Below are 26422 nucleotides of genomic sequence, written 5' to 3' on the forward strand. Positions count from 1 at the left end.
CTCAAATGAAGAAAAGAGAAAGTGCTAGGGCAAAACTGTACCACCTTTATTATAGTTGATATATCCTGTCCATCCACACCTTGAGAAATGAAAGAGATAATCCATGAGAAATTGTCGGTTAATTTCCTCAGAGCTAATTTCTCTCTCTGAGTCACTTATTACCACACAGGGCAAAAAGGCTATCTGAGAAAAACGATCCCTCTAGTTTCCATGGACACAGAAATTGCTTCAGTGTTTGCTACATTTCGTGCACATCATTTCCGAATGGTCTTACTCCATTTCTGCATGGAATTAAGCTTGATGTTGATTTGAAGATGTACAAAGAATTATATAGAAATTGCAGTGTGCTACTCAGGGATATGTTTACTAATTCATTTGCTGGAAGACAAGTGATCTTCATTCTGACTGAAACTGACTTTGGTTATTTGAAAAAGTCAGAATGTAATATTTCACTTTATGCTAACCAAGTGAAATGCCAAATAAGTATTGTGCATGCCACCACTCCTGTCACCCCCGACATCATCCATCCGTGGCAAATATCTTTAATTGGTCTTTTTTTTTAATTCTTTTTTTTTTAAGATTTTTTAATTTATTTGACAGAGATAGACAGCCAGCAAGAGAGGGAACACAAGCAGGGGGAGTGGGAGAGGAAGAAGCAGGCTCCCAGCGGAGGAGCCCGATGTGGGACTCCATCCGGAACGCTGGGACATGCCCTGAAGGCAGACGCCTAAGGACTGCGCTACGCAGGCGCCCCTTTAATGGGTCTTGACACAGTTTCCTATCGAACTCAGGTTTCAGGCTCCATCTAAACACATCACTGAGGGCATCCTTCAGCCAGTTTTTCTTTTCCCATTAAGTGGGAAATGAGGCCACCTTACATTTACACAAAATGTAAGTCAGTAGTTTTCAAACTAGATAGATTCTTTATTTCAGGATTACTTAGTCTTCAGTACTTGGATGTCTAATATGCTATTCTAAAAGGGACTAAAATAAATAGAACTTTCTAATGTTACTTGATCACAGAGCACCCCCCCCCCCCGAGCCCCTTTTTTAATGCAATGTCCATTCTTTGTAACACAACTTGGGAAGCACTGCTGTAGTACTTTACCACTGATGGATTTTTCCACTTGAGGCTTTTGGTCTTTCCGGGAGATCCAGGTGGTCATTCAACACTTTGTAATCATTGTTTTTTAAAATGATATAGATTTGAGTCAGAGGCTGTAAGACTGTGCCTAAGAGTCGGTCAAATAACGAGCCAGCCTAGTGTATCACAACAGTATTCACATTTCAAAGAGGATTATTTTCTTACAAACTGTCTTCCGTGATCAAAATGTCCTAAGCACTCTTACCTCATTTAAGTAAACTGACCACATATTCCCGCTTATGCCTGGGGTAGTCCCAGTTTACACTTGCCTTTCTATTGTAATCGTTAACACTACTCTATTTTACCACCATAAGTGTCTTCTTTGGATGATAAATTAATTGATGATGTCCTTACATTTCATTCTCAAACAATCTATGCTAACACTGGTATTATCATCTCCATTTATCAATGATTAAATAAGGCTCAAGAAGACAGAAAACTGGCTTGGTTTGACACAGATAGGACATACCTGAGACAATATTCAAACTAGATCAGTCTTACCTCAAAGCTCATGCTCTTGAATGAAGTACTGCACTGCTCATGTAAATATCTGATGTCATTTAATAACCATGAAACTATATAAGATGTACGTATTGTCTACATTTTGAAGATGAAAATATTGAGGGAATCATACACTGTAATTTATAAATTTGAAGTCTATTGTATTGAGAATCTTATCTTTTGTTGTCTTTTATATGGTAATCCATGCCTTTGAAGGTCAGCCCCACACAAAAGGCAGGCCAGCAAGATGGCTGGCAAGAACAGCAACAGAAAGGGCTGCTAGTAGGGCCTCATACCAGCTCTGAGCCAATCAGCTGGGACCTAGTAGATCAGGCCACAGTGCAGAGCTCTCTCTTAAATATTTACTCATTTAGAGCAGCAATATGCCGTAAAATTCAGGTAAGTCCAAGTTATTAAAATCAGACCCCTTAGCATCATAGGAAACCAGAAGGAACTCGGATGAGCAAAAACGTAGTGTACAAATAGGATATAATGATGACTCAAGTCACAAGGTCATTCTCACTAGAATATTGAGAACAGTCTCATTTTCTAAAAACTGGAGTCACTATTGGCAGAATAATTGAATGTTAGATTTATGAAAATACATTGGAGTCATCCATTCTTTTGAGTATTTAATGATCCATTTAAACTTAAGCCATATGCACTTCAAAACAAAGACATTCATTGTGCTATCATAGGGGTTTCTATTTTCAGAAAATTCTGTATAAAACTGTTTTAATTTTAACAGCATTCTTTTAAGTGTTAATCCCATTTTACTGTCTAATCTAGATCAGGGTTTCTCAACCTTGGTGCTATCGACAGTTTTGGAATAGATAATTCTTGGCCTTGTGTATTATAGGACATTTATTAGCATCACTTGTCTCTACACACTAGATGCCAGAAGCACCTTCTCCATAGTCATGGCAATAAAAATTGTTGCCAGAAATTGCCAAAAGTCTGGGGCCAGGGGAGCAAAATTGCTCAGTTAGGAACCACTGGAATATGTGCTTCCTCTATGTTAGCCTAGAAAATTGACAAGGTAGAAAATAAAGGAATTAATATTAAACCTAAAACTCTGATAACATTCAGTATCAGCTCAAATTTCTTTAGAAGTCAGAGTTCTGGTAAATTTAACTTGGCCAAAGTTAGGAGTAATGGCTTGGAAACAATCCCGACTTAAGAAAGAGATGATGGGAAAGATAAGGTATATTAGCTACTGGCTGCTTGGGCTTCCAGAATGCGCACAAAATCTTCAAAAGATCTCCCATGTAGGGCTTTCCTTTCTGGCAGTGGTTAGGGCTCTCTGAGAAATGCCCCAAATCTCCAAGGAAAGTCCACATCTTTCTATTTCCCTGTCCTTTGCACTTTCCTCTCATCTCTTCTAGCATGGATGCAAAGCTTCTGTTGTGCGGCTCAACAATTCTACATGGACAGAATTCTACATGGTAGGGATGGAGTCCACGTATTAAAAAACACTGTTTCTATGGGGCATTTTCAGTTGGGGTCACTCCTAAATTTGGATTCATCTTCCTCCATGCTTGCATTCTCTCTAATTTTCATCTCATCCTCCAGTGCAAAAGGTATGATTTAGATACCTCCAAATTCCGAAATTCCAACCTTCTCTAACCATTTTCCAAATCAGTCAAGAACGAGGAGCCATGGTAGAGGAAGCATGGGGAAGACCTCAGTTATTTTTTGGCTTCTTTTTTCCATGTGTCTTTGTGACGACAAAGTGGTAAGATTTCAAGGACTAGAGTATCTCAGGAAGAGGCTATTAAAGGGGCTTTTTGCCATGGTTTTATTTCAAGTTTGCTCAGTACATAAGGGTAGTATTTAGAGGAACTACTTTTCAATTTCCATTTATGTTAAAGACCTGAATAATATTCAAACCTCATCTTCTCTTCCACTCTTAATTGAGTCTCAGGTAAGAGATAATCCAATTGCTTTATAATTAGAAAAGTTGACATTTTACTTGTCACTGGATTTCACACTTTTAATGATAATAAAGCCAGTGATGAAAGTGTAGGTATCAGTCAGGTCAATATAGAGGTTTTTACTTTAGAGACGAGACAAATATTTGAATTTAGAGATGTAGAAAATTATATAAAAACAGTCAGTTTTTCTGTTGCTTTTCTGAACTCTTTGGGTGGGACAATCCACATAACTGGGGGATTTGTAATCATTGTTTGCATAACAGTTAACCACTGTGTGTGGAAGGGTATGCCATTTCTCGAAAGCTCAGATGTGAAACTACAGATTTCCAAATGTCGTAATCAAAGCATCGTCTGTTAGGGATGAATCAAACATCTGTATTATTTTTTAAAACTTGAGCTTATTTGAGAATGTTAATAGTCATGAGAAAGCTGTGATTGATGTTTTGCAGAATCACTTTAAATAGATATTCATATCACTGTTTAGAAGGTTGAAAAAATCATTTGTGTGTTCAGTTTGCGGGGCTTAAGTAGTGAAATTAAATGAGTTTAAAATTTTTTTCAGGACCCTTCCTTTTGTAAACTGGTGAGCAGAAGAATTTAGTGGTTAATTATTACACATTTATTTTGGAAAGCCAGACATAGTTTTAAACATTCCTTTTATTTGCACGAATCGTACAAGGAAAATCATAGAATGTTAAAACTGTGTTCTATTCTAAGCCAGTGAGTTGTTTCTAAGAAATACGTTGCTGAAATTGTAATAAGCCTTTTAATAAAGAATGTAGTTTGTGGAAATGTATATTAATTTGAGATATAGAAAGTTAAAAAAATAATATTCTCAAGGTTATATGCAAATAGGCACTAACTAAGGGAAGGTTTCTGAAAACATGATGTGACAATAATAATTAGAGCTTTGAATGTCAGAAATTCAGGAAATGGACCAGCCACTTGAAAGGCAAATATGTACAAAACAAATTTGTATTTTCATGGTCATTCTAAGGACAGAGGAGTAAATTGTTAAGGTTAGTGCTTCAAACAGGAGCAGTAACTTTGCTACAGAGCATTTCACTTCTCTGCTCTTGTTTTCCTTTAATTTTAAAAATGGGAAACAGCTGCTTCAGTGGCAAAATGCATTGTGAAATGCAAGAATTGCCAAAGAATGCAATTGCTCTATAGCATTCAATTTGAATCTTGATATACCTATCTGAAGCAAGTTAATGCCAATAAATTGTGGCAATAACAAATTGTAAAATCCAGAGGTTTGCTTCTGCTTTCATAGTATAGTATTTTCCCTGAAGACAGCAGGCAATCCAAATGCAAGCTTGCTTCAGTCAGAAAGCTCAGTGTCTGCAGATTTTTGGGTTTCATTGTAATAACCTGAAAGTGAGATCACAGGAAATGTATTAGTGAATAATGGATCATCGATTGAAATTGATTAGCTAGCAAAAAATCACCCCTATACATAAATCATTCTAAGGAACAATCACCTTTAGCTTGAAAAATACACATGTTTATCACTTCAGGAGAAGACAATGAAATATTTAAAGTATTCTGTTTGCTAGACAAATGACTCTTTCAAGTCTCTAATAAGCCTGCTTTAAGCTTTCTAAAAAATATAGCCGGTATTTTACCTTCTTTAGTAATCTTTCTTGCAATAGAAACCAAATTCCTTTTCAACTTGGAGTCGAGTAGGAAGCTAAGGGATAAAAGAAAAAGATAGACTTAGCATTTCTCCATTTTAAGGAGGAACAAAGAAACACGGTACCGTCATAGTTGCCTTTCATAGGAAAATAGCTTCATAGAGGGAACTGGCGAGACATTCCCCCATCTTCAAAGGAAAGCAGCATTGTAAAGCTCACTGACAGCAAAGTCCTCGAGTTCCAATTGTATTTCCATTTTAAGCGAGAATAGCCTAAGTGCTGGGAATTTATATTCTTTTTCTCTTAACCCAAATATTGTTCTCAAAAAATATGCCATGCTTGTATAGTCCTTCAGATCTTGTAGAAGGATCTTTGTTTGACAAGGATATTTTTATAAACTCAGCAGCCTAGGTTGTACCCCATGATTCTGCTACCGTCCAGTGAGTTTAATGGGTCCAAATACTCTAGACCCATTAGGTCTATAGCTCACTGGTAGCCACAAGATGGTCCAGAAACGCAAATACACCACTCAGTTCTTAAGGGTAAATGACTTAGGATTCCTTATGATTTACTCAAAACATAGGAGAGTGTAAATGGTTATTCAAAATTGGTTTATTATGGGAACTTACCAAGAGCTCTAATTCTGGATTTTAGCAAGAAATCCAGCTACCGCATGTTCCTGGGCCATAGTGAAAATTTCCTTCATCACATATGTAGATAGTTGGCATAATATGCTTGTTTTTGAAGAATTTGTGGTCAGGATATTATCAGTGTTGCCTTAAACTAGTCTTGGTTTTCAACTGTTGCTCTCTTTGTGGCATGTTATTTTTAGCTTCTTGTTAGCAATTCGTTTTCAGTTAACTCTACATGTGAAGTGATGCATATTTACAGGAACAATATTTTGGGGTTACATTCTTTCCTCAGCTAGACTTTAAGGACTGTATCTATTGTGGTTCAAATAGACTCATCATATTACTGTTGCTAAAAGAACATGTGTCCATCACTCTCACTTTTCTAAGATTTATTTGGTCTGTACATGGTAAATTCAGCCATTCTTTGGCCTTGGTGCCTTTTTCCTTTGAGTTCCTTCTTTGCTTTTTCCCTAAATAATTTCCTTAAATTAGTGCTCACACAGTAATTTGCATGCACATGCTTATATAACCTATTTCGTTCATATTTGTTAAAATGTTTCAAAGCGTAGTCAGGATAGAAGGCTCTTACGTTCTTTCTCAACAAAGAACTACTTTTTTTTTGCATTTTACAAAAATCTACATAAATACAACGTACCTTATTGCGGAAGGGTATGTTATGTAACATATTTTCGTTGCGGGCACTTTCATTACCTAGGAATATAAACTCTGTTACTATTTCTTCTGTCTTTCACATATTTAATGATTCATTTGTTCAACACTTTTAAAAATATATGCTCTGTGTAGGATATGGGTAAAGGGGACAATTACTGAAGAGAGAAAAAGGGGCATACTGAAAAGGCACCCTTGGCACGCATGCTGCTAATGTCTCCTCCCGGTATAGTGGACTCTGGGACGCTGAGGAGTGGCTTCCGCTCAAACACAATCCAGCACCTTTGAATAACAACGCTGGCGAGATTATGCCGCCGCCTTCATCGTTTTTCCCTACTTACCAGGATCAGCCAATCGCAAGGTACACTTCTTGATGAAAACTTGTTCCTACTACTCCCCATTGGCCACTGCTCCTCCTGCCTTTACCACAGCCTTTCCGTTTTCCACCCCAGCCACGTGGCTCACTTCTAGGCTCTTCTCCGTTCCCACAGCCACTGCTGTGGTTCAGGCTGCAGACAGTTGCTCCGAGGTTAGTCAAAGCTGCCCCGCGGGCCTCTGGCCCCTCTTGACCCTTCCAACTTTCTGCACACATTCCTCCCCACGTCACTAAAGTGAATCACTCTCTCAAGTGTTATTCCAATTTCATTTGCTGTATCAGTAACTCGCACTTAGCAAACAGCAGCTCCCATTAACATAGCATCATCAGCTTATAGCAATTCCCTCGGGTAGAAGTCTGTCTCCATTTTCCATATGAGGAAACTGAGGCCTAAAGAGTTTAAGTGGTTTACCAAAGGTGCTAACCGGTAAATTGTGAAGGGCGGGGCCCATCAGAGTTCAAAGCACGTGTTTCTTTTACTGTGTAACAATGCCTCTACATTGCTATTCTAGAATCACGTCCAAGTTACTTTGGATGTCAGGTGGTTTTGCATATAAGCAGAAAATCTATACGAATTTTTGCACTGACCTGCCTAATCATATTAGGTTTACATTAATATTGAAACTGGTTTACCATGTACTTTTTTGTAGTCTGAAATCCTTACCCTTTGTGTGTGCCCAAATTGCCATACCATCTGAAAAACTTACCACTTGGATGGTGCACAATGGTGAGTTTATCTAGAAGACAGAAAGGGCACATTCTATTGAGTTTTGCTCAATATTTATCGTAAACTGTCTTTTTAAAAATTGTTTGACTACTTCTTGTCTTTGACGTGACTATGAAATTTCATAGTCTGATTGTTAAGATACTGATTTCCAGCCACAAAGTGTGAAACCATGTCTTTTACTACTTTTGTCTTTCTTCCATGTGATGCTTGTCCCAAGGTATTATGATCTTAGATATGTTAGACACTTAATAAAAGCTTGTTACTCTGCTTTGATATTCTTTTAGCCTGAGCTACTCCATCCGTTTTTTGAATTAGCATTATTCATTATGTATAGTACAACTCAAACATTTTAAAGTATATAGGTTTATGACTTTTGACAAGTATATACAGCCATGGGCTCATCACCCAGTTAGGACAGAGAACAGATCTCTCTACAGAAATTTCCCTGGGGCTCCCTGACGTCAATCCTCACCCCACCATTACCTCTAGTGACCCTGATCGATTTCTATTGCTATAGATTAGTTTAATCTAGGGTTCCAGATAAATGGAATCTTAAACCATGCACTCCTTCATGTTTGATATCTTTCATTCAGCATAATATCTGTGAGATTCATTCATGTTATTGTGTGTAATAGTAGGCATTTCTTTCTATTATAGAGTGGTATTCCACTGTATGAATGAACTACAATATAATTATCTCTTCTTCTATTGGACATTTGGATTGTTTCTGGTTTGGCCATTATAAATGAAACTTCTATGAATTTTGTGAGCAAGTTTTTGGATGCGCATAATGTTTTCCTTTTTTTTTTTTTTTTTGGGAAAAATCCCGAGGCGTGGCTTGTCTAGGCCATAAGGTAGGTACACATTTAACTGTTCCAAAGTCATCACAAACCTTTACACTTCCATTAGCAATGCATGCAATGCATATCCAGTTGTTCCATGTCTGAATCACTTCATTTTGACAATATCTAAAAACTCTAGCCACTACATTTGGTGTGTATTGATATCTCATTTAGTTTAATCTGCATTTTCCTAATGATTAATGCTGTTGAGCATATTTTCACATGAATTGGCCATTTGGTTGTGTAAACTAAGATCTAGGTGTGAGATGTGCTCAATGGTGTTGGGCCGTCATTACTTCTAGGCCTTTTCAGCAGACAGGGCTAAAGAAATACATATGTTTATACATACAACTTTATTTCTGTATCTATTTGTAATATATATCTTAACCAACAGAAGTTATAACTTTTACTTTCAATTCCAGTCTAGAACCACAAGATTCATTTGAACCTTCCTTCTTTCCTTAGTAGTTATTCCTTTCTCTGACAATAGGAAGCCTGGCTCTTACACCCATAGTACATTTATTTATTTACTCAATCTTAGAATATACAAATGATAGTTTTGAAATTGCTAAACTATACCCTTATAGAGAAATAAACCTACTAACTGGAGTACAGAATACATTTTTATGTACTGATTTTTTTTCTTTTATTTCTATCCTCGGAATATACTGTTTTCTAAATTTATTTTTGCCTCCCTTCAGTATGGATATGTTATGTGTTTGTAACACCTCTATGTTCATTTTCTTCTGCTCTTATTGCTTCCTTCCCAACCTCATCTTTGTTGAATATGTAAAATATTATGTTCAGAGGAGTGTAATCTTTTTTAGTTTTGTAAGTTTTTAAAATCAACTTGTTCTTTTTATCTAAGTTGTTAAATGTATTGGCAAAAAGTTAATTATATTTCCTTAGTATCTTTTTAATATCTGTAGGATCTGTTGTGATAGCTTCACTTTACTGTCCTGACATAGTAACTCTTGTTTCCTCTTTTTTTCCAGTTTACTTTTGTCACAGTTTTATCAACTTTAGTTAGTTTTCAAATAACTGATTTTTGGTTTTGTTCATTTTTCTATTCGTTTCTTTCATTTTTTATTGATTTTTTATCTGATCTTTCTAGTTTTCCTTTTATCTCTTTTTGGATTGAGTTTGCTTTTCATTTTCCAGTTTCCTGAGGTGGAAACCTAGATCACTGATCTTAAGCTTTTCCTCTTTTCTACTACAATGTTTATAGCCACACATTTACCTCGAAGTACTATTTTAGTTGCATTCCACACATTTTGATATGTTCTATTTTCATTATCATTCAGGTTGAAATATTTTCTTGTGATTTATTATTTGACCCATTGGTTATTTTGAAATGTACTTAATTCTTAATGATTTTGAGACACTTCTAATTTCTTAATTAAATTCTAATTTCTTTCTGTCATGGTAAGAGAATATAAGATTTGAAAAGGCTGAAATCTTTCAGAGAACATACTTTGAAGATTTCAATCTTTTGAAACTTATTCAAACTTTTTATATATCCCAGCATATATTCTATTTTGTTAAACCTTCCATGTACACCTTAAGCAAATATGTATCCTAATTTTTCCCATGTCGTATTCTGTAAATATCAATAGATTCTCTATGTATTCATTCCTTACAACCATATTTTTCATTAATTTAACTTTGGTTATAAGAGTTGCTTTAAAGTCTTTTTTAAGATCAACAATGGGACCATTTTTTAAAATTATATTCAGTTAGCCAGCATATAGTACACCATAAGTTTTTGATGTAGTGTTTAATGATTCATTAGCTGCGTAGTGAATCATCACAACATGTGCCCTCCTGAATACCCATCACCCGGTTACCCCATCTCCCCAATGCCTCCCTTCTGTAACCCTCAGTTTGTTTCCTGGAGTCCGGAGTCTCTCATGGTTTGTCTCCTTCTCTGATTTCTTCCCATTCAGTTTGAACAATGGGACCATTTTTATTGATGGCTTTTTCTTTCCTATGGATTACATTTTCTTATACCTTTGTATGTCTTCCTTTTTTTAAAAAAAAATTTGAATACTAGACATTATAGACACTCAGTTGTATATTCTGGATTCTGTAACGGTCCTCTAATAAGTAATAAGTATAGGTTCTCATTTTACCAGGCAGTTTGATTACTGGCATGAACTTGTATAGGCCTGGTTGTATGCTTTTTCCAGTGTTGACCTGTAGCCCACGGTGTTTTCTAAAGCCCACAGTGGGACTGAGCCTACCAACTCTGCCTTCCATGTGGATCTTGTAGGGGCTTGGTTTTAGGCTTTGTTAGGGCAGGTGCAGAGGAGGTTCTCTGGAGGAGGAGTTATGGTCTTTAATTATTACATCTCTTGGGTGTCGCAGGAGGATGCCAGGTGTCTTAACAAAGTGATAAGGCGATCTTTCCACTCTGGCAGGCCAAGAACTCAAACATCCCCAGTATGGCCTTTCCCTTGCTCTGCTCAAACTCTAGTATCTCTGTTTTGCTTTCAGTGTCCCGGAAGCTGTTAGCTTGTATGCCTGAGTGGTCTTGCACGTGTACAGCTCATCTCTTGGCCACAGAATTGTGGCCTCGGAGGCTACCTCTCTACACAGCTGTCTTCTCTTCAATGACCCACTGCACACATTCTAGAAGCTTTGACTGCCCTGAACTCTGATCTTTGCCTCCTCATGTCAAAGGATCGCCTTGCTTTGCATAGACCATAGTCAGAAAATCTGTCCTGGGCAATCATTAATCACCTCGTATATTTCGTCACCAGAATTAAGGTCTTAGGCTGCTAATAACCTACTCCCTGAAATCAACTGCCTCATATTTTTGTCCAGTGTTAGTTTTCTGTACAGTGGGAGGATTTGTCTGGTGCTACTTTCAGTTAGAAGGGGAACTAGCCAATTCTTAATTAAGACACCAGTGCTTAAAAGCATTGACTTTGGATTAAAAAAGAAATAAGTTGTAGTTTCTAACCTGTGCCTTTGGGCTTCTTAGTTTCTTACGATCTCAGTTTCCTTATTTATAAATTGGGACTAATGTCTACCTCAAAAGATTATTGTAAGAAATTAAAAAGATAACATGAAGTGTATAGTAGATAGTCAAATATTAGCTGTTACAACCTAATGTTCCTTAGTAAAGGTATTTATATATGCTGTAATTTGATACATTGTTAAAATTTTTATCTTTTTCCACATTAGAATGGATATCTGTAGAAATCACTTATCTGTAAATCAGCCCTGCATTTGTGAACTTAATTATTTTAGAAAGTATAGTTCTATTTTTAGAAAACATTTCTAAGAGAGCTTAACGGATTTTCTATGAAAAAGCAGATACCAATTTAATAATATGAAAATAAACTTTCTTAGGGTAAATTTCAACATGAAGTATTAGTTAAAATCTATGCAATCTTATTGAAAATGGAAGAGATGGAAATTTCAAGGTTTGCTAGTGGTTGTCAGTTTTTCATTATCTGTGCAGGGGTAAGGACTTGGGGAAAGAGTGGTCCAATTGTAACAACATAATTTATTTTCAATTTTGGAATGTGCTGTTTATCTTTGGAGAATATTTACCATCTTAATAATGTTCGGCTTGTGTTAACATTAAAATGAGTCTTTTTTCCCTCATGAGAGCAACTGTTAATTATTAGCAAGGGGACTCTGCATTGCCAAGAGACAGGCTACCTACAGGGGAAAGCAACCTGAGACTTACAATTTAAAATGATCCACATGTGGTCAATTGTGAGAACTGACTATATTGAGAATATTCAACCTTATTAAAAAAGTATGACTTCTTAATAATTCAGTACTCTGTGTAATGGCTCATACATATTAAAAAAAACTAGAGGGGAATTATCTTATTTGCAAATTTCATAGAAATCAAAGGAAAGAAACTAGCATTTATTGAAGGTTCATTATGGGTCAAAGAAGGTGAAAATGTTTTAGATGTGACCTTACACAACCACTTCCAGATATATCTATACTTACTCCTGTTTTGCAGACGAAGAACCTGAGTACCAGGGAGTAGATGCTGTCCAATCATGCGGCTGCGACGTGACGGAGCACAGATCTGAAGTCAAACCTGTTGGACTCCACAGTCCTTGCATTTTCTCCTTTATCACTTGGAGTGATAAAGGAATAACAGACAAATCTTACTTACCAGACACATTTTCTTCTTCTGGCCTTTTCCCAACAATGCAATCTCGTAGTTGGCGTAGTTTTTCCTTAATGAGGAAATAACCAGAAAATACAAGTGAAGATTTACAAATTTGTCATGGATCAAGATGAAAACATCAACTACTGTCACCAGGGCCACCATGACTATGTAGCACTAATTTGGTACTTACAGTGTCCCAGTCCCCCATCCCTGATATTTTAAATGTGTTATCTTACTTAATTTTTGCAAACTCATGAAGTATATAAGTCATCATCTCATTATACATATATAGAAACAGATTCAGAGAGTTTATATAATTTTCCCAAAACACACAGTTGTTGGTGATAGAGTCAGCATGGGGACCCAAAGTCCAATTCTTGTGGTTGCTGTTTTCCCAGTCTAACACCTGAGGGGGCTAATCTGGCCATCTGGTATCCAAAAGCAGAAGTGTGACACAGGGGTGATTTGCTATTGCTGAGCTCATCTCCAGCTTCTGTGGGCACAGTCTTTCCTATGAATTCCTTCTAAGAACTAGGGATTTGGAAGCAAATGATACATAACTGGATTCCCCTTCTAGGCTCATTTGTGATCTTTCTTTGCTTTCCAAAACATTCTACATTGAACATCTATTATCATTTTAACCAAAATGTAAAACAAGCTAAGATTCAAAAATCTCCTTTTAAAAGAGAATCTAAGAATAACACTTTTTCCTAAGGGTTTCCCCTGAAACCTAAAAACCACGTGTCCTAAAAGGAGAGTGTTTTCATTGCGTAAACAACCTGTTCTGTGAGTGGAGTAAACATTCGTCTATAGACACTTACTGGTTGATGAACAGCAGTGAGGAGGGTGAAGGCAGGGTTTCTACCTTCCAACCATCTCACCTTCAAAGCCAGGGGTACTACATGGGTCTTCACTATTCTAGAAACTCTTCTATTATAAACTCTATGTTTGTGCCATTTTCCCTCGTATTTTCTTAGGATAATACTTCTGTCACTAATAATATAACATCAGTCACCTCCGACAGATTTATCCTCAGGATATAAATGAATATTTTTGCAAACTACAAGAGTAATATGGAAAAGTGTATGGGAATAAGTGTGTATATATGTTGGGAAAATGGGGAGAACACTCCTTTTTCTGGGTGTTGTCCAGGCCCTTATGTTAAGTACTAAGAAAACATAGGGGAAAAAAGCTCCTTGACATTGGCTGTGGTAATAGTTTTTTGGACATGACACCCCAAAGCACAAGCAACAAGAGCAAAAATAAACACATAGGACTACATCAACCTAAAAAGCTTCTGCACAGCAAAAGAAATAATCGAAAAATGAAACATCAACCTGCAGAATGGGAGAAAATAGTTGCAAATCATCTATCTGGTAAGAGTTTAATATCCAAAATATATTAAGAACTCAAACAATGCAATAGCAAAATTCAAATAATCTAGTTAAAAAATGGTCAGAGAAAAAAAAAACGTGCAGAGAAAGTACATAGACATTTTTCCAAAAAAAAAAAAAGACATACAAATGGTCAACAGCTATATGAAAAGGTGCTTAATATCACTAATCAATAGGGAAAAGCAAATCAAAGCCACATTGAGGTATTATCACCTCACACCTGTTAAAATGGTTATCATCAAAAAGAGATAATAAGTGTCTGCAGGATGTGGAGAAAAGGGAATCCTTGTGCACTGTTGGTGGGAATGTAAATTGGTGTAGCCACCATGGAAAACAGGATGTAGGTTTCTTAAAAAATTAAAAATAAAACTACCATATGATCCAGTAATCCCACTGCTGGGTGTATATCTGAAGAAAATGAAAATAGGATATTGAAGAGATATCTGCACCCTCATGTTCACTGCAGGATTATTCCCAATAACCAAGATACGGAAACAACCTAAGTGTCTGTCAGTGGATGAATGGATTAAGGAAGAAGGAAATCCTGCAATTTGTGACAACATGGAATGGACCTTGAGGGCATTATACAAAGTGAAAACAGCCAGAGAGAGAAAGAAAACATGGTATGATATCATTTATATGTGGAATCTAAAAAAGCTGAACTCAGTGAGTAGAGTGGTGGTTACCAGGGACCGAGGAATGGAAGGAAAGAGGAATAGTTGGTCAAAGGGTACAAACTTCCAGTTATAAGATAAATAAGTTCTGGTGATCCAATGTACAGCAGGGAGACTAAAGTAAACTATAGTGTATTGTATACTGGAAGGTTGCTCAGAGAGTGACTATTACATGTTGTCACCCCAAAACAGACATGATCGTTTTGTGACATGATGGAGATGTTAGCTAACACTATGGTGGTATTCATATGTAAATTGTGAAGTCCACATGGTAGTACACCTTAAATTCACCCAATGTTATAGTCAATTATAGCTCACTATAGCTCACTAAAGAAACACAAAAAAGGAAAAGGACTGACTGATCATCAAACAGTATTCAGTCAGTCACTGAACTTTTGGCTCTAAAGGAAAGCAGTCTTAGTGCTTCTTCTTGTATTTACAGGTTAAATTTTGTTTTGTTTTGTCTTGCATAAACAGTGACCGTATTCATTATCCCATTTTCCCTATATATTGGACAAGTCAGATCAGTCTCAAAGTAGTCATAGGCCACCTTAAACTCTTGCTAAGACAATATTAAATATAATTACACAAACGAAATAAAAACAACGAAGCCTTTAATAAAACAACGAGTGAAGTAATTTCCAAGAAGGTATTTTGGTTGGATCACTCTATATTGTAAACTTTAGTATGGTCTAAGGAGAATGAGGTACAATTGACTTATTTCAACAAAACTTGCTAGCAACGCTAGGAGAGTGATTGTGCAGGGCTATACCTCGCCACATTACCCGTTTCAGGATAAGAGGGACTTTAGGGTGATGGCATTGGCGAGGATTGAGAAGCCGCGTTGTCATTCTGATCATGAATGACAATTAGTCCCAAAACTGTACAATCAGCATTTTCCCCATTTGTTTGGCAAAACAACTGCCCTTGCTCGGCACTGCAAAACCTGGCTCAGGTCTAGCCACCGCCCACAACCAGAGCTGCCCTTCAAGACGGGTGGCTTCTGAGAAGGCGTGATCTCAGAGGTGCTGGGAAAGTCCCCTTGCCTAAACTACCTTCTGCTTCTGTGCCCATTTGTTTGAAATGTTATCACTGGGATTCATTTTTCTGTTGTTTAAAAATGTTTTCCTAAGCATTGTTTTTCAATAAAAATGATCTCTTGGGAAAGGTAGTATATTAAGCTATTAATGATTATTTGTACTTTGGCCTAAACTAGCTAATTAAATGTGTTTAATCAAATAGTGTCCTGAGAACTAGTTTCTACAGCCACTAGGGCTTTCTGTGAGGAGAAGAAAAAACTGTTGGACTATTTTGGGAGTAGGAAAGCCTGAGGGATAAAACAGAATATGGTCTTGATACCCCTCACCGAGGACTGTCATGCGGTGTATATAGTATATTGTGTTTTCAGGCGCATCTCAGAAGCACCTACTCTAATACCCTCTCAGGATGTATGTTATATTAATATTAGACAAGCTTCTCTGAAGTTAATACTCTTGGCAGCGTTTCTCTGTAAATTTTGACTGATATATACAGTTTTTCCCCCCCAAAGGTTAAGGGGAAGAGAAAAGAAAACTTACTATATTTCATTGAAGTCTATTGCCTGATATGATTTAAATTATTTTCTTGTTCCCTCTAAGCCTGATCAACATAATACACTTCGGAATGCTGAGCACATGTTAGTGTAAAGATGCTTCACCTTAATTTCAGCAGTGAGATTCACAAAACAGTCACCAAGTTCAGAATAGCCTTATAAGGTGATCAGGTATTAGCACTGATACACTGGGTCCCAGCATTGAGTTCACCAATGGTTTGTAAACATGAAATGCTAAACTGGTAGTTCAAAAACATCCTTTTTTTGTGTGTGTGGCTAGTTAAAATCAAAAGAACACTTACTTGTGTTTTTTTGTAAAGACATTTACAGAGAGGCTCTGCAAGTGAGTGAATGTTCCAGAAGGGATTGGGATATTACCTGCTGAATCATTTCCAGCTCAGTCTTTCCCAACTGCCAATGTTTAAATTTCTCCAGGGCTTCATCCACAGATAGTTTCCCATTTTTGACCTTCTCCTGCAAGAGGATGAGCTCTTCCTGCCCAGCAGCAAGGCAGTCCACAGTGGAAAAGCCTTGACTCTCCATCCGAGCTCTGTCTACAATATGAGGGGAAATGTTTTAACAAGAAGACAATATATGACCATTGGGGGAAAAACACTCTAAAAACAAATCAGTTGAGTTTCCTGTTCCTATCCGTCTACAACTAGTTACAGAATAAATCAGTACAAAATTTTTAATGAGTATTTCTAAGGATCGTTGTGCCTAGTACCTAGTGTTATAGGTAAAAAGAATGTGTGTCATCACCGGGGGAAGAAAAAGGGACAATCAGAGAACAGCAACAAATTTCTGCATTGTACTAGATGGGGACAGTGTCAATTTCATGTTTTTTTTTTAAGATTTTATTTATTTATTTGACAGAGAGACAGCCAGTGAGAGAGGGAACAGAAGCAGGGGGAGTGGGAGAGGAAGAAGCAGGCTCCCAGCGGAGGAGCCTGATGCGGGGCTCCATCCCAGAACGCTGGGATCACATCCAGAGCTGAAGGCAGATGCTTAACGACTGAGCCACCTAGGTGCCCTAATTTCATGTTCGTTTTGTGAGGATTATTTTAATCATGTGCACAAAACACTCAGCAAAATAGTGCCTGTTACATAGTAAGCTAAATAAATATTAACATTATTATCAATGATAAATATTTGTAGAATAAACATAATCTCTGTAGCTTTGGGAAAGGAGATCTCAACCAACATCCAAGTGTCATGAGAGGTTTAGAAGCACTGACAACTTTACTCCCGAAAGATTTAAAATAAGCAATTGCTACTCATTTTGTAATGCATTGCTCTCTTCCCAAAAGAGTTTATTGTGCTTAGCACAATAAGAACATTGGGTGGTCCAGTTTCCCATGTGCTGCTGCTAATGCCGCACCATAGAGCAGCCCAAGGTTCAGTAGTAGCAAACCACAGACCATGGGTGAGTTCAGTGCTTTATTTGTCCCATGTAGTGTTCAAAGACAGAAAAGAGACTGCATACCTGTAAGGATGCTGTGTGCTCTCCAGACTACCCCAATCCCTGTCACTCCTTATGGTCCCTGGATGGCATCACGCTTGTTACCTGCCTGGCTGCAGAACTCATCTGAATTTGTACCTTCTTTAATAAGTCCAATTTAAGTATTGCATTATCTCAGGAGGGATTGGGAAACTCCTCAGCAGTGTATGGCTCATGCAGTATCGAATCTAAATATGTGCACAGAGTCTAGAACGAGAGAATAGGTAATCCCGTCCAGCTGTGTACTGGTTTGCTATCCCTGAAGAATTGCTCACTACTGGGATCCCATCTTCAAGAAAGAAATAGATCAACTAGACTGTTACTAGGCCAGACAGACAAGGACTTAGGAAATGGAGGGCATTCACATTTTTTAAAAAAAGATTTATTTATTTATTTTAGAGAGAGAGAGAAAGAGGGAGAGAGCAGCTGTGTGTGAGTGGGGAGAGGGGAAGAGAGAAAGGGAGAGAATTTCAAGCAGACTCCCTACCGAGTGGGGAGCCCAACGTAGGGCTTGATCCTAAGACCCTGAGATCATGACCTGAGCTGAGATCAAAAGCCAGATGCTTAACAGACTGAGCCACCCAGGCGCCCCTCAAATTTTTTATGGTGATAAGGATTCATTGATAGTATTTGGATTGGTTAGTCTGGAAAAGAGACATTTCAAGTACTTCATAGCAGGTTTTAAGTATTTCAAGGGGATATGAGCCTTGGGGCTGTCTTGGAATGAACTTTAAGGGCATTCTTGGTTTTAAGAAGGATTCTAGCAGGGAATCTTGAAACAGGGACACAGAGAGGGTTCCTTTCTGAAAAGATTCACATACACATAAAATTGCTCCATGGCCAATCATTCTGATTCCTACAAGGGTTTTCTTGGCTTGTCTTTTCTTTTCAGAAGTCCTATTCCCCCACAACTAACAAGATGTCAACAGATTCTGCACTCTAAATCTTTTTCTTCAGGGATGACGGAGCATGAAATCCCAGGAGAATTGGAGAAGCACAAGTCAGCCAGAGGGCTCACTGGTTCAGCAGTCAAAAGCACAGATAACAATTGAGATCTTGCTTCTTATACCATTTGCTTTTTATAGGCCTCCGCACTCCATTCCAACTTGGGAGACGCAGTTTGCAAAAGAATTCTATGTGCCTTTCCTGCCAGAGTATGGAAGTTTAGTGCCATCATTTAGTAGCTAGGACACTTAACTAACACCTCACTTGTGTCATCCCTTTGACTAAATGTGAATGCGTTTGTATCCCAAGCAACCTATGCAGCTGGATTTTCTGCTTTTGTTGAAATCGTCTCAAGGAAAGTCTTCCTGGAAAACTCTACCAGATTGTTTTGCTCTAAATGCAGGTCTAGCTGAATTCAAAAAAATACTGAATCATCTTAACAATATTCATTTCAATTACCCCTTCATCTTTCAAATTCTCGCTACTAAAATATAAGTAAGATGACTTTTTTGGGGGGGTGGAGTTCAGTCTTGCGTGGTTGTGCAGAGAGAACAAAAGATTAAAAGTTAGGAGCAGCAGGAGTTCTAAATAGAGCAAGTTCTGGAAGTGAGCTGTTTACTAAGTTTACATACTTCTGCTTTTACTCACCCATCCCCCCACCCCACTAAAAAGATTAAAGCAAATTGTCTTGATAAATTATTAGCCATGACAAACTGGAAAACAAAATGATTTAGGCACTTTATCATCTTTTCTCCTGAGGGTAGACTAGTCAAACCAAAGCAAGCAACCTGTAATTTTTAGTAGGGTGTGGAAAATTGCTTTAATGCATTTAGATTACTGTTTCACGGGGGATGGAAAGTTTTTTTCTTTCCACCCCAAATTTATATTTATTATTAGTTTATTTTCAGGAAATTTAGTATGAGTTTAACATAACTTGTTGAAAAGCGTTTGTCAGATTGCTAACTGTACATATTGCAGACTCTTGGTCTCTTAATGTAAAAGCTCCAAGACAAACTATAGTTGCTAGAGTTTTAGTTCCTTTTGGATTAGTTTCTCTTTACAAGATTTTCTATTTGATTAAATATTGGTCATATAAAAATCAAGTAACACCGTTGTGGTAAGTGTATGAATCTTTAGATTAGGTAAGAAAGTGAACTGAGCTTTTCATTAAAATTATTTCTATTACTGAGTGACTTGCTAGAAGAACATTTTTTACTGAAAATTTGAAATGAAACAACTTGATTGCCCAAAAACAAAGAATTTAAAGTATGAATATTTACTTAATAAATATTAAGTAGTCATTAAAGTAACAATAATTAAAAAGACCATGTGAAGAGAAAGACCATGTGGCAATACAGAAAGTACTTATTATATAATAAGTACAGAAATAGAATACAAATTTGTATATACAGTAAAATGATATAAATGTTGTTCATAAAATAAAGCATGGAGGGAAATTATCTTAAGATGATACAAGTTGTTCTATAGTGATAGCATCAGAGATTACTTTTTTCTGATTCCCAGCTTTCTGTGATAATACTGTATTTTAAAAATATTTTTAAAAAGATTTTATTTATTTGAGAAAGAGAGAGAGACAAAGAGAAGGGGAGCACAAGCAGGGGTGGAGGGGGGTGCAGAGGAAGAGGGAGAAGCAGACTCCCTGCTGAGCAACTGAGCAGGGAGCCTGATGCAGGGATCAATGCTAGAAAGCTGGAATCATGAATGACCTGATCTGAAGGAAGATGCTTAACTGACTGAGCCACTCAGGGGACCCTGTATTGTTTTTACAGTAAGAAACTTTCTCCCACTTTGCTAATAGGCTTCCCCATGGAATACACACCATTCCAAACCATGCCATATACACTATACCAATGCTATATCATACTGCACCATCTTAACAAATTATTTCGTAATTGGAAAGAATTTGTCAGTAATAGAACTTAAAAACCCAGTGACCAAGATTTATATCTGGAGCTATTTATTTGGTCCATAGCTAAGGAACTAGCAGGCAAATTAACTCTGGGCCATGTGAGTGAATTAGGAGATACCCGGAGTGCTGAATTATTTGTAAGTTCCAAACAAAGGATCCCCATCTCTTGAACTTAGGGCTGCATATCGCCAGAGTTCCTCCCTTGACTAACCTTGAGTCAGGCTACTCTGAGTCCTCTTCCCAAATATGCCTCACCCTTTGTACTTCCACGTTCATCTTTGTATTGCTTAATTTTCCTAAGACCCTGCTAAGTTTGTGTAGTCAGAGTCCCTCACCCTCCATATCCAATTACCTTCAATATTTGCTTGGGTTCCTTTACCTTCCATCACCCCCTAGGTGTTATCTGAACACCTGGCTCTGCCTTCAGCAAGAATCCTTTTAGGCCAGCTTAGCCACATTCTCTCTTACCCCTTGTGTTTTCTCTTAATAATTTTCCTTGTGTTAAAAATACTAATTTCTGACTTTTGTTATAAAGGCTATATATATACGTGTATACACACACACACACACACACACACATATATAACATTAAGTGATTTGGAAGGTACATATTTTATTTTAAAATAAATTTCAGAGGTACTGTTTACCTTATATATATATTTTTGATTACTAAGTCATGAATGAAAGGGAATAATTTTAGTTTTGCATTTTCTTCTAGTTCTTAGACAATTTTATATTACCTGAGCATCGGACCCAGATTATTGCAATAAAATTATGACTTGCTGCATTACCTATTTTTTATCACCAATATTTTACATTCATATTTTGTAAATAAATTTACAATAGTTACTTAAATGCAATTCCATGTTTTATTGAATTCATTATTCACCACAAATTCTTTAATACCATAAATTCTCTTGAACATTTTATTTTGCTTAGTCTCTCATTTACTTAGAATATATTTTGGGTAATACCTTCATGATGTACCCAGAAATTCCATCTTTTCTAAAACCTTGGATATCCAACAACTATATCTGTTTTCTTCTTATGTGAATGTAGTACCAGACTAAATGTAAACTTAAGTTGCAATCTTTTCCTAATAAACTGTTTAGTCCATTATCTCAAATTTTTGTTACACAGATTCTCTAATTTTTATTATTTATTTATTTAAACCTGTTTATTTTTATTTTTTAAAGATTTTTATTTATTTGAGAGAGAGCCAGCGAGAGAGGGAACACAAGCAGGGGGAGTGGGAGAGGAAGAAGCAGGCTCCTAGCAGAGGAGCCTGATGTGGGGCTCGATCCCAGAACGCTGGGATCACGCCCTGAGCTGAAGGCAGACGCTTAACAACTACACCACCCAGGCGCCCCTCTAATTTTAAAACTGATTCTGATTTTTTTAATTTTAATTTTTATTTATTTATTTATTTAATATTTTATTTATTTATTTGACAGAGAGGGAGACAGCCAGCGAGAGAGGGTACACAAGCAGGGGGAGTGGGAGAGGAAGAAGGAGGCTCCCAGTGGAGGAGCCTGATGTGGGGCTTGATCCCAGAATGTCGGAATCATGCCCTGAGCCAAAGGCAGACACTTAACGACTGAGCCATCCAGGCCCCCCTGATTTTTTTTTTTTTTTGAATAGAAAAATCTAAGTTAAAATATCTTCTCAATACTTTAGGATTGTTTCTTTGTCTTTATAATTAAAAAGATTTGCTAGGGTGTTTTTAAGGTGGACATATTTCCTTGTTGTTTTCTGGGTCACAGCGAGCCCATATAGTCCCTCGCTTCCCTGTTCTCCAAAGCGTTGTTTAGCTATGTCATTGATTGTATTTTGTATTCTATTAAAAAAATGCAAAAAACATAAAACCAAACCTATTATACATGAGTTGGATCCCTCTTCTCCATCTCAACTGTTTTTAGTCTTTCCATGTATTGAGAACAACCCTTCTCCAAATATGTTCTCAACTCCAATAACTGATTTTTATCCACCATCTGTCCTTTTCATTGTGACCAATATGGATTTTAATTTGCTACTGAAATTTTAGCTTCTAAGTTAATTTTATTTTTACCATACTTCCTTTTGTCATAGCTAGATCCCTTTTCTTCATGTCATATGTTTCATATCATCCTGCCCTCTCACCTAAATTGTATTTCATGTAGTTTGCTTTCATCTTAGCTTGACTTTGACCCCAGAGTTTCTGCTGCTGTTTCTTCCCTGTGTTTTCAATTTGTTTATAAGTTCACAGTTTTCTGAAATTTTCTTATTTGGCTTTAGATTTTCAGGTGTTAGATACTGAACCTGAAAGTTGAATAGTTCAGCTTTAATTTAATAAATGAAAATTCAAAATAATACATACTTCTTTACTGCCTTAAAATATTTTCTAAACAGGTAAAATATTTTTAAAAGCCTAAGATTTAAAAAATCACAAACTTTTAGTTGAAACATCCTTATTTTATGTATGTATGTATTTCCCGTTATCTACATTTTGATTGCTTGGTGTTTGATAATCTTACTCATTAAAAAAATCATTTACAGAAGTATAATTATCCTGAGTCTTCATGATTAATTTCTCCTTCCTTTTCTCTGGAGTGGTTTTTGAAGTTCTCATATTATTTATTTGTTCTCTTCTTCAATCCTTTTTGAAAGAGAACGTATCAATAGAATCATGTTCACCAAGAGATTTAGTGTCTATTTATCCTTTGCCTCTGTTCCTTGTGTTCAAATTTTGTTCTCTGCTCTAAGTTGCAGGGGATTTTGATAGTTGCAATTCACAACTGAGGATCCCAGGGTTTATCAGGTTTGGGCAGTGCAGCCTTGTCACATACAGGTGAAGCATGATTCCTTGGCACTATGTACTTATTGGTCTGTAAGCGGCTAACTCCCTGCATCAATTACTAACAGAATTCGTCTTGAGCATGCCATCCCTCCATCACAGAGCTTTATTTAGGGGTCTCAGGATGCAAAGTGTAATATTAAATCCCTCCTCCTCACTTTCTACTGTGGACTTTTGACACATCACCATTTTGGATAAGGACTCAGTCATTACATAAGTTTTCCCAAGTGTGACTTTGACAAAAAACTTTTCTGAAAATGGAAATGTAAGTTATACTGAAAAAGAGAATCGATGCCATTATTCTTTTATGGAGTACAAATGACCACGATAATTCCCCCTCTTTTCTTTTTAATATATCCACTGCTAGCAAAAACAGCTTGATGAAAATACCTCTGAGGCCAGCATTCTTTTTTCTCCCACATAAGGGCAATACCATCGACGTCTACATTTCTCCAGCATTCTACTTACAGAAAATTTTGTTATTTAACATTTATCAGACTGCTGTAGCACTGGACATTTGGAGAACACAAACAAGATGTGTTCCCTGACTGTATCTTTCCCACGAGCATTCACACCCCCTGAAAAGATGAGCCAACAATGACTTCTCAGTCTGTATTGAAGAATCAGTGGGCAGAGACTATACCTGGGGCCAGGCAGATAGTTACTGAGTAGAGAAGACTTAGTGCCTGCATATTAAACACATGTGAATAGTTTCCATTATCAAAAATAAATGTTTTCCTTCATGTTTTTATTGACCTGATTCTCTTGATATATCTTTTATTTTTCCACTTTTTATGGAATTATGAATTTAGAGGAATGTGTCTCAAATATAAGAAAACAACATGGAAAGCATGATAACAAGTGATAATAGCAGAAGTCATTTGTAGCAAATGATACAATAATATAATAGGGAGTGGTTGGAGATTTGAATTTTTTTATGTGAAACATGGACTTAAGCATGGTTTAAACATGGCAAAAATTAAAATTATATTGTGCAGACTATTTTTGAAATATAACAGAGTTAGCAGTCAAATCTGACCACAATATGGCCTTCAAAAAAGATTTTTTGGGTTATATTTTGTCTTTTGCATGTTGTTTTTGAGATTATTGCTCATTACTATTTGCACGTGTTCCCTTTTTAGCCATGTCTAAGGTAAGATTTAGGCAACCAAATTTTAGAAGTTTCACAAATAATTCTTTTTTTTTTTTCACAAATAATTCTTATGCTCATCTAGGGTTGGGAGTCCCAGCTATAGGCTCCCCCTATCTCCCACCTAACCCCATCCCCCAAAGAAACTGTTTGCCTTCCAAGAGTGATAGCAACAGCAGATCCTTGATGAGATTCATTATTTAACTGTGTGACTGAGGAGATTTGTGGATGTGACTCATAATCACAGGGAGGCAGCTCTGAATGCTAGGACTAAACCTCATCAGTTGCCATGTATCATATTTGAGGTAAGACTACATTAATAATACATGGATGATTCCAGTGAGGATAGAAAAGGCCCCTTGGCATAGTCTAAGAAGAAGATATAACAAAGGGGGTAAAAAGGTGTAACAGGTGTGGGAGATGTGAGAAATTTTGACCTGAGACTATTACATGATCTTGTAAGCCAGGGAAAATTAACCAGATATTTCCATGCCTTTGAAGAAGCAGCCCTTACATTCTTCCATCCCCCTTTGACTTGATCATGTTCACTTAGTGGTCTTCTAATTACTAATAATATTTCATAGAAACTTTATTATTTGTCAGGGGCATAATGGATCCAAGCATTCTAGTCACTGGGAAGGAATCTTCCTCTAGTATATAAACTTAATAGATTAAAATTAGGGGTTATAAATCAGTCCTCTACCAGCGTCATTAACATGACTCAGACTTCAAAACTCTGATCAACTCCAAACCCACTGACAAAATTCAGTTCTCTGGCTTGCAGTGTTAATGCACAAACGCTTGAGCACCCTGGGAAGCTCAGTTTTGGGAAGGGGTGGGAGAGCTGAGTTAGCAGCACATTCTGAGATATCACTCTGGCATTTTCTCATTTCAGAACCAACTCAGGAAAACTGATTTTAAAACTGTATTTTGATGGCAACTTTTATCTGGAGGATCCAAAGTCCTCGCCATTTTCCCCATATTTTTTCAGGATGCGAAAAATGAGTTGAAGAAATTTGTTAAGTTTCCATGGAAATGGTTCCAGTTAATTCTTTCTGTTCCTCAGGAAAATTCCTTGACTTAGCAATAATGTAATTTCCTGGCAATCTTTTGGCAGTCTTGAATGTAGGGCATCTGAAACACTTATAACTTCAGAGGGAAAATCATTGGCTCTTGTAATCCCTTTTCCTTCCAGCATATCATGAAAGAATTAAATAATTTCTTTTTTTTTAAGATTTTATTTATTTATTTGACAGAGAGAGACAGCGACAGAGGGAACACAAGCAAGGGGAGTGTGAGAGGGGGAAGCAGGGAGTCCAATGCGGGGCTCGATCCCAGGGTCCTGGGATCATGACCTGAGCCAAAGGCAGTCACTTAATGGCTGAGCCACCCAGGAGCCCCGAATTAAACAATTTCTTTAACCTTCCTTAGAGAATATGTCTAGTCCCTTCAGAAAATCTTGATTCTGACAAACATTTCATAAAAGGGCCTTTTTTTGTTGTCCAAAAAGAGATTATCATTGGTGAAGCAGGTACTGCTTTTCCTACTATACCATGAAATCCCAGGATAGTTAAGGAGTAATCATTAATTCAGAAATAAGCAGTTTTGATCTCCTAATATGTCCCATGGACTGGATGGTCATAAATATCTGAAAAAGTTTAGAGAAAAAGGATTGGAAAGAGTAAAGACCAAAATTCTTTAATTTTAAAATCTTCCCAATTATTCTTAATGATCTCTTCTGTTCTCATACTAGATTCTGATTTCCCTGCAGACTGCTGTAATCAGGGAGGTTTTCCAA

At 36.9% G+C, this 26422-nt stretch overlaps 1 protein-coding gene across 1 annotated transcript in view; it reads right to left on the bottom strand.

Moving 5' to 3' along the window:
- Positions 1-4218: 4218 nt before the first annotated feature.
- Positions 4219-26422, bottom strand: part of BANK1 (B cell scaffold protein with ankyrin repeats 1) — a 283522-nt gene continuing 261318 nt past the window's right edge. Inside the window, exons 13-18 of the mRNA XM_040625306.1 lie at positions 16644-16819; positions 12610-12673; positions 7601-7630; positions 6504-6559; positions 5208-5272; positions 4219-4953 (exon numbers count right to left, since the gene is read on the bottom strand). Coding sequence (XP_040481240.1) covers positions 5213-5272; positions 6504-6559; positions 7601-7630; positions 12610-12673; positions 16644-16819 — 386 coding nt within the window. The 3' untranslated portion in view covers positions 4219-4953; positions 5208-5212. The remainder of the gene's footprint in view (positions 4954-5207; positions 5273-6503; positions 6560-7600; positions 7631-12609; positions 12674-16643; positions 16820-26422) is intronic.

Source organism: Ursus maritimus, unplaced genomic scaffold (assembly GCF_017311325.1).
Source record: "Ursus maritimus isolate PB19 unplaced genomic scaffold, ASM1731132v1 scaffold_8, whole genome shotgun sequence".
NCBI classification, from domain to species: Eukaryota; Metazoa; Chordata; class Mammalia; order Carnivora; family Ursidae; genus Ursus; species Ursus maritimus.